Genomic DNA, 9,684 nt, shown 5'->3' with positions numbered 1-9,684 from the left:
ACTGTTTCTCACTCAATTTTATAGTAATATTTAAAGCTTACACTTACTTTTGTTAATTTTAATGATCTATAGTGGAGTATTCTTTTCTTACACAAATTTCGAAATAGTATTTCCTGTGTTTGAAGGGTTGTGAAAAGAAAAAATAAATCAAATGTGTGTTTTAAATTTATTGGAATATAAATCCAAGGCTGAAATAAATACACCATTGCATGCATGACTTCAAACACAAAATAAGAAACAAAAATGCCCATCCAGTAAAAATTAAAAGGCCTCTTTAACAACTCTTTTATTCCATGTTTAAATCACACAATTATGCCACACTTCATTATTCTATTTCCTAATTTGAAAGTGTTTAACAAAAAATACATTTAATGCCATTGTATTATTCTCCGAAATCATTCACAATAACTACGAGTACAATTCATATTTCCCAAGGGTAAACTCGTCTTTCCGGATAGTAAGCGGTAGTATACTATTTTTATGAGCTGTGGGCCATCGCATATAGCCGTTTAGCTACCAGCTATTTGAAAAAAGTTGAAGAAGTGATCTTATTTTTAAAAAATTCCGAAACGACCGTTATGTTTTCTTATCTTCTTCATCATCAATTCTCCTCCTCGTCATAAAACACTCTGTTTTTGCTCTGATTTTTTTTAATGGCGAACGATTTCGTGTTCACCGAGGAAGAAATGGCGGTTGACGGAGGCCTAGGCTACCCCACAGCCTTCGCCAAGCTCTGTCGAGATCGGAGTTTCGGCCCATTCAGCCATGGCCCGCCCTATACCTTCACCCCTTATGCTTTGGTTCAGCAAGAGGTAACCATTTCAAGTAGATCTGTCAATTAATTCAACTCGGAATTCGGTGGAATTGTGAATTTGTTGAAGGAGATTGTGTAAGATTGAAGGGGAAACAAATTTTATTATTCTTGGCGATAAATTGTCCATATTCGATCATGTTTTTGTATCAATTTGTGTTTTTAAAGTGTTTTGGAATAATAAAATGGTTTCGTTATAGGAATCGAATCTTCCTGAATGGAAAGATTGTGCGTGGTGGATTTGGAGTTGAAAATTGGTTAGGGCTTTTTGATTGATAACTATCATTGACATTTAAGGAAAAATAGAAAGTGTTGGAGCTTTGAGCTCTGTAAATGGAATTTAATCTAACCCCTAAAATTCTGGTTTTAAGCGGAAATTTGTGCTGTTTGTTTGAAATCTATCACCAGCCAAATGCATCACTTTCACAAGGGCATATTTTGAAACAATCTATAATTTGATTTGGGGGTGCAGGAAGCAAGAGCAAAGGAATTGGATGAACTGTTCCCACTGACTGATCCCAATGCGAAACCTACAACAAAGCCCAAGATCTTCTTGAATCTCCTATGGAAACAGCTCAACCATCTTGGGTAATGATGCAATACACTTATCCCATATCATGCCTTCAATTTCAAATTCTCTCAAACCACAAACTTGGTTATTTTTCTTGTTATTTATCACTATCCTAAAATCTTCAGGAATGCTGGTTTTGACCCTGAAATTATTCGTGTGGATCCGTATGGCAATGTTCTGTATTTTCATGCTGATGCTGCTTCCCCTCTTGCATGGGATATCGATCACTGGTTTCCTTGCTCAAGTAATTTCTATAAATCTTTGATTGTAGAATTAGGTTCAGTGCAAGTAAGGATTTTAAAATTGTGATGCTGTTGAAATGTAGGAGGAGGATTGACTGTTCCAAGCAACCTCAGAATCTTACAATGGCAAGTGTGTAGAAGGAAGCATAACAAGCTAGAGTTTCTGATTCCATGGTGGGATTTGCAAGTAGGCATATCTATTAACCAGTTCTTGTCCATCTTCGCCTCATGTAACTCAGATTTCAGGTTGGTAATATTGCATTTGTACTAGTAGTGTTGTCAAAATCCGGTGATGATACATGCTAGGCTCTGGTTGCTGTTTCTGCGTTTCAGGAGGAGGGCGTTTTCATGGTTGTTTAATGAAGGGGAAAGTGAAGAACTCAATGCTTCACAGACAGTTGATTCCCACATGTTCCCCCAGCATTTCTTGGAATCAGAAGGTAGATTAGGTCTGGCTCCGGCTGCAGTTGTTCAGACACGACGAGAGTCTCTTGATGCCCCATTGAAATCATTGGATCACTACAGAAGGCCTAAATCCAACACTCCCATAATAGGTTAGTAGCAAATTAGCAATAAACTCGACCTCTTCTCTCTTAGTGTAAATTTGTGTGTTGTCTTAGTGTTGCTGTTTGATTGCAGCATCTGTGAAAAAAGGCAAACTGCTTTCGAAGGAGAATGATAGCGTGTTGATGGAGACCAACCCGTATCAAGCCATTGTCATGGCGAGAGATTCTCTAAAACAGCGAGAGGAGGCGTCAAAGATGCAGGCAGAAATACAAAGATTAGATAACGAAGCATGCGAGTTGCAGCACAAGTCTGAGGAGGATAAACTATCTATTCAAGAACTGGAGCTGGTGCTGGTCAAGAAAAGGAGGCGGGCAGAAAAGTGTCGAAGGCTAGCAGAGTCGCAATCTTCCTACAGGGTAATGCTGGAGAAGATGATCAGAGACGCCATGCACCAGTAAGATTGTTCAAAACCAAAATTTGTGACCATGAGAAAGCACTAAAAGAACAATCATTAACTGGATTTGTTCACATATTTTGCAGAAGTGTCGTCTACAAGGAACAAGTGAGGTTGAATCAAGCGGCAGCTAGTGCTCTCATGGCTAGACTCGAAGCTCAGAAAGCAATATGTGATTCTGCTGAGAGAGAACTTCATTTGAAGCATAAACAGAGAGATGAGCTGGAGAAACAGATAAGGCCCGAATGGGAACAGGCGAGGAAGAGATCAAGAATGAATGATACACTCATTGAAGAGGATGACGACCCCAAGATCACTCTATGTTTGCTAGAAAATGAGCTAAACATTCAGCAAGAAATGGAAAAGAATGAAATTGTATGCGCAGAGACTGCAGTGAACACTCTTCTTTGTTTGCCTGACATAAAATCCGCTGCACATTCACACAAGGAACTACGGAAGTTCTTGGAGGAGGAGCAGAGATCTTCGACAGCTAGTCCACTTCCAAATGAGGAACGAGAAGAGGAAGACGTTGAAGGTGAGAAGAATGAGTCCACTACTAAAATTAGAGTCTTGAAGCCTGATCTAAATAAAACTGGGGACGATGTTGCTGTAGATAATGAGTACATAGTTGAAGAAAGGCTTGAAAAGCTGGAGCTCGAAGATGGAGGGAAAGTGTACAATATTCAGTTCCCATTTCCCCACGAAACAGAGGAAGAGGAGGACGAAGAAAGCAGAAGACAACGTGGGAAAGGGAATATAGAGAAATGGATGCAGTTTCTGCTTGAAAACACGCAAGAAGACACAGAGGTAAACATGCAGACCTCTGGTGGAAAAGAAACATCCAGGACAGACGAACTAATCGAGAAGATGAACATGATATTTCCCCACACAGATATTAAAGATTCAAGGGCTCAGAAAACACAGTGCACAGAGACTGTGAAACTGGTTGGAAAAAAGATGGATGGTCAGCCAGTTGCCTCAGATATAAGTGAGCAGAACTCAGAAGGGGATAAAGAGAATGACAAAAGCATGTCAAATATCGGCACCCCTTTCAAGAACCCTCCTTACAGAGCTGTGCCACAGAAGATAACAATGAAGGAATCAGCTTCGCCTGGTAAAGGAGTAAGCAGCCCCGATGAGAAAGTTAGAAGAGAGAAAATGGGGAAAGAAAGGGGACTAGTGAGGTCAGAGAGTGCCCGGGCGTTTCGTCATATACCCTCCTCTCCCTCTCTTTTATTGGAAGGCATGAAAAAGAGAGTGGACTGCATAAGAAGAAAACCCTTGGTACTTGATGATAATGATGGAGATGAGAGCTTTGGAGCCAGAAAAAGCTTCATGAACTCTTCCATCAAAACCATCAAGAAAGCAGTGAGGATTTAGATTGTGTATGTGGTTAGGTTATATGTGTGTATTATTTCTCGAGAGGCAACAGAAATAATTGGTGTGATCTTTTTTTTTTGTTCTTTTAGTTGATGGGGCTTGTTGTTTGATCATCATATTCATATTGGTTTGTGGAAATATATGTACTCCGTATGTAATAACAGCTTGTTGTTTGATCTTTTATCCAACTTGATTTCTTGAAATATTCAAGAAATGTGAACTTGAAATCTTTTATACCAAAACTATTAGTAATCCTAGTTTTCTTTTTCATTAATTATTTTTCCTTGTCTACACTAAATATATCTGAAAAGTAAATAAATGATAAGTACTAGAATAAATGATTTCAAATTTGGAAAACTATATTAGTTGAAACTGAAGATTATATAAATTTAAATATAAAAAATATTTTAATTTAAAATTTTAAATTAAAACATCTATTGTTAAAGTGCTCAAATTTCTTGATTTACATTTTGTTGGAGTTTGACTATATCAGTAAACAGTAAGAGCATCAACTGCGGCGGACGTGTCGAATGTCCGCGCGGGACGTCCGCCATTAGGCGTGGGAGGGACGGATGCGGACACCACAGATCCGCGGCTTTCCGACGACGTCCGTCGTGACGTCAGCCATTGTGGGTTCCCGACGGACGTCCCGATTTTTAAATTTAAAAAAAAACTCTATATATACGGCTCGTTGAACTTCATTTCATTCGCCCCACTTGTTTTAACGAGTTTCTCTCTCTCTACGTTTCTTTTATATATCCAAAATGGCTAGTGGTAGTGGTAGTGGTGGGGTGCTGATGACGTACGCCGGCGAATTAAATAACAGTTGCGGGTCGTTACGTCCAGGGAGATAAATCGCGCGATACAAGCGGCCTTGCAGCAGCAGCAGCAGTAGTCGGCGGTACCTCGACCCATCCATCGTCGAACTATAGTACCCCGGGACCACATCGCTGCACACCGTCAGTTGTATGAGTACTACTTCGCTCCGGAGCCGCGGTTTGGGGAGAACATATTCCGACGACGTTTTAGGATGCATCGTCCGCTATTTCTGTGTATCGTGGACGCTTTAGAGCGTCGATACGAGTATTTCAGGATGAGGGAAGATGCGGTTGGTAAACCCGGCCACACGCCCATACAGAAGTGCACTGCCGCAATTAGGCAGCTGGCATACGGAGGTGCGGCTGACATGTTCGATGAATACCTCCACATCGGCGAGACGACTGCCCGCGAATGTCTGAAGTATTTTTGTGAGGGCGTTAGGGAGATATTTGGGGATAGGTATCTTCGAAAGCCTACCCCTGAAGATTGCCAGGCTCTGATGGATATGCACGTGAGTCAGTATGGGTTTCCGAGAATGATGGGCAGCATAGATTGTATGCATTGAGAGTGGAAGAACTGCCCAGCCGCCTGGAAATGGGTGTTCACTACCGGTTTCAAGGGAAAGAATCTCACGGTGATCCTTGAAGCGGTAGCTTACTACCGGCTGTGGATTTGGCATGCGTATTTTGGAGTAGCCGGGTCGAACAACGACATCAACGTCCTCCAGTTGTCACCCATTTTCAACGACCAGTGCATGGGCGTTGGTCCGACCGTCAGTTTCATCACCAACAGCAACCAACACAAGATGGGAGCGTCATCCACAAGTGTACGAGCTAAGTAGCATATGTCAAGCTAAAATTATCGATCATCGAAGACTAAAAGCCGGTTTGAGTATTACAATACAACTTTGAACATTATTTAGACTACTAAAAGGGGTTTTTGATTTTCTATAACTAAGATCAAAGAACAATTGAACAAGTAAAGACAAATAACTAAACAAGACAAACGAAGGATGGTTTTTCACCTAAATTTGGAAAGGTAGGGATATGGATTCGTTAGTATGGATCACGGGTTTCACCTAGGGGTCATGCTCATCTATTAGTTCTCATGTATGGCTAGGAAGGCTGGGTTAATTGGTTAGACCCCCTCTCAGGTGCACCTAACTCGTAGATTAATCCATACAATTCAAGATTAACTCCCTAGAACAATGGACCTAAGTCCTCTCTCTAGCTCATGCATCTCTCGATTACATGCATCGCACGTAGTTGTTGATTACCTAACCATTCTAATCATGCATCTCTCAATGTCATTAATTAGAACAAGATATATCAAATTGTTAGTTAGGCAATTGGATAATAAGAGCTCAATAACCAACAAAAACCAACACAAGAGATAGATAGCATAAATCAAGGATCAACCCATGGATTCCATACAAACATCACTACATCCCTAAGGAAAATCTAGCTACTCATGTTAAAAATGAAACAAAAAGGAAAACAAAGCAAATGGAAAAAGACATGGATAGAAAATAGAATCTAGAACTCCCTATGGTAGAAATGATAGTGGGGAGTATTCTCCTTCAATCTCTTGAGAGGGGAAGCTCCTAGGCCTTCAAATCCTCTTCAAAACCTCGTTGTCTTGCTCAAAATCGTCGTGTGGGAGTTATGGCTCAAATGTGTGAAGTCCCCTTTTATATCCGGAGCGAAAATCAGCAAAATAAAGAGTTTGTTTAAAACGCCCGATCGGGCGATCCACAAATAACAAAACGCCCGACCGGGCGTTCTCCCTGGAACCCGCAATCTCTGCAAAATGCCTGGAATCACCCCGTTCGCTCCGTTTTGCCCGTTTTAACCTGTTTTAACTTCAAAACTCCAACAAACTCATTACTTCATCTAATTGATGAATAAATGGGTGAAAACCTATAATAAACACCTTAATTCAACAAAAACATGAATTAATCACCTCTAAACCCGTCGTAAACTATGAGTTTGTCAACTCCCACAAACTTAAACACTTGGTTGTCCTCAAACAAAAAGAAAGAAATAAGAAAACAAACTCCTGTAAGGATGTTGGAGTGTTATCATTGCCTCAATAGAAATAAAGTAATCAACAAGTATCAATGGCCTCGCAGACAAGTAAAACACTATATAAAGTGTTGCTTCAAGTTACTATCATGTAGTCAACCTTGCCAAATTTCCCTCACAAAGAGAAAATGCAATGTGCATTTGAAAATTTCACTCACTCTCAAAGTGTATATAAACTCATGACATCACTCTCAAATCATCAAGGCATACATAGTTTACCATAGGCTTGCTCGAAATCTACACTCTCCTCTACTATGGTGTGATTAAAGATCAAAGGTTCGAAAGGTCTTCTCTATAGGTTGTAATGTACACTCTTTGGATAAGTGAGGTAATTTTTGGCTAAAGTGACTTTAATCCCCAAGATCTAACTTGTTCAACTTTACCAATTTTTCCCCCAATCTTAGCTAGTTCTAGGCTTTGCCTAGACTCTTTCCATCAATCAACAGTCCACTTTTGTCATTTCCAACCTTCAAAGCATTATTTTCACCAAATGCCAATTATTCACTATTTTTCACTTTCATTTTTTTTTCTTTTCTCCTCATTTTTTTTTCATTTTTTCTATGCTTTGCATGGTATCATCACTATTCTTTCTTTCTTTTTCTTTTACTTTTCTACCTCAATAAGCTTCTATTTCATTTGCTAATTCCCCCTTCAAACTTCCATTTCCTTTTGATTTTTCATAAATAACACACAAGAAATCCAACCCCTTGGTTTGTCAAAGGAAAGGTTTATCAGCTCAAAGTGGGCTAACAAGGATTATTAACATGATAACGATTAAAAGTAAGATTTGGCTAACAAGGATGGCCTAACGTTCTCCCTTATCTCTATAACCACTATGTAGACTCAAGAAGATCGCGAGCAAGTTCTAGAAACATATGACATGCTTGAGAGAAAACACACATTTAGGAACAATATAGGCTAAATTCTCACAAGGTCATTATGGCAAAATACAAGGCACCATGCAATTCACTTTAGGCAATTTGAAATGAAAAAATTACATGTTACTTAGCCATATCAACAAGGTTTTCGAAAAAATTTGCACATAATCATCATTGGCAACTCCTCCAACATGTCTCACGCTCGTTCAAACTTCAATTTTCTCACCCTACTATCATCCTACCCAAGGGAGATTATTCCACACACAAAGAAACAAGAAAAACATTCCTAAAAAGAAACATAAACACAAAAACACAGGTGAAACAAGGAAAACATTTCCCAAAATCTAAAATCACAGAAAATCATAAGTCAAGGTTACATGCCCAAATGTCATCATCAAGTATATGCAAAAGAATAGGGGTACAGTCCGGAGGATCATCGATCAAATGCACAAATCAAGCACGAGAGAGAGAGGGGTAAGAGAGAATCCACTAGACACACCCAAACTTATTCCAAGCAAAGCTATGATAAGTTTGTAAGAGAGTGGATCTCCCATGGACCTTCAATGTGGCGGAGGAGGCGGATGTTGCCACTCATCAAGCCGGGCGTTTAGGTTGGCCCATTGCGCGTTGTTGAAATCAGTGAATTGATTCCAATTTATCTCGTGCTGCTCTCAACGGGCGCCCAATACTCCTCCTGTCTAACCTCCATCCGGGCCACTCTCTCGGTGAGAGAACTCATATACTCATCCTTCCGCTCTTGTCGATCTCTTCTCCTCGGATTGCTTGTGCCGGCCTCATCATCTTCGACTCTTAGCACCATTTTCACCTACAAAGAAAAGTGACAAAATTAGGTTTTATTTGTAACCAAAACATCTACACTTAATGCATATTACCAAAGTGAAGGTACTCCCCCAAACTTGTTATAAAACTTAATCTATGCACAAAAGAGTATCCTTCACTATCCAATTCCACATCACCAACAACAGATAGACAACAAGTGTAGGCATCAACCCCAAAGTGTGCTTATACATCAACAATCAAGCAAAATACCAACATTCAAGAAGAATCTTATACCATGAAACACATGTAATGCATCAAATCAAGCTACAACTTGCTCTAACATGTAAAGATCATATCTTTCACTCCAAAACATACCAATTCAACACTAATCTATATGCTAATTACCAAAACATCTCCCAAATATTCCAATCCACCACAATTTAGCACAATGTAAACCACAATCAAGCAAAACAACACTTTCTTAACACCAATTCCAACCATCCATGCTCATATCAACGGTCGAATTCAACAATTCATAGCAGACCCAACAATTCATCACAATAAACCCAAATCAACCACATAATTCCTCAAATTCAACCACTCAACCATCAATAAACAACCATAATCCATGGGTAATGAAGAATAGAGGGAAAAATTCATATCTTTTGGGCTTAATTTGGTAGAAATCGAAAATTACCTCTTCCCTTGATTTTGCACAAAACAACCAATTAATCGGTTTGAAAATGGTTAAAAGAGAGATTAGACAAGAGTTATGAGTGTAAAAGTGAGATAGGTGGTGGAATTTGGAGTGAAATTGGTCGGAAATCGGAGATTGGGGCTAGGGTTCGTCGAGGTCGGGCGCCGTGGAATGGCTGCCTCGCGCAATTTATGTACTGTGAACAAACGCCCGATCGGGCAATTTTTGAATTGCAAAACGCCCGACTCGGGCGATTTCACTGACTCTCGACTGTTTCACAAAAAAGCACGATCGGGCGTTTTTGCATGAGCATAACGCCCGACCGGGTGAACTCTCTGCCTTGAGTCCCAATATCGCCCGTTTTCGGTTTTTCGACCCTTTCATTCCTATTTTCTGTTCCAACAACTATAAAACAAAAACATACCCAACTCAAAAGTAATTGGGTGCGTCAAACACACATA

General features: G+C 39.9%; 1 protein-coding gene across 2 annotated transcripts; it reads left to right on the top strand.

The window, feature by feature from the left end:
- The first annotated feature begins 576 nt into the window (after window positions 1-576).
- On the top strand, window positions 577-4,170 carry LOC121801602 (FK506-binding protein 5-like). Of its 2 annotated transcripts, XM_042201128.1 has the most exons (8): window positions 577-812; window positions 1,284-1,399; window positions 1,508-1,626; window positions 1,708-1,870; window positions 1,958-2,178; window positions 2,264-2,585; window positions 2,672-3,120; window positions 3,199-4,170. In XM_042201128.1, exons 1-8 carry the CDS (start codon window positions 654-656, stop codon window positions 3,963-3,965), a joined length of 2,316 nt encoding a protein of 771 aa, XP_042057062.1. In that variant the 5' UTR covers window positions 577-653; the 3' UTR covers window positions 3,966-4,170. The 2 variants fall into 2 exon arrangements, with proteins under 2 accessions (XP_042057062.1, XP_042057061.1); XM_042201127.1 differs by having other exon boundaries at window positions 2,672-4,170.
- Window positions 4,171-9,684: the final 5,514 nt, after the last annotated feature.

This window comes from Salvia splendens, chromosome 4 (assembly GCF_004379255.2).
Source record: "Salvia splendens isolate huo1 chromosome 4, SspV2, whole genome shotgun sequence".
NCBI lineage: Eukaryota > Viridiplantae > Streptophyta > Magnoliopsida > Lamiales > Lamiaceae > Salvia > Salvia splendens.
Note: the sequence above shows the minus strand (reverse complement) of the source record. Positions and strands in the feature narration are given on the sequence as shown.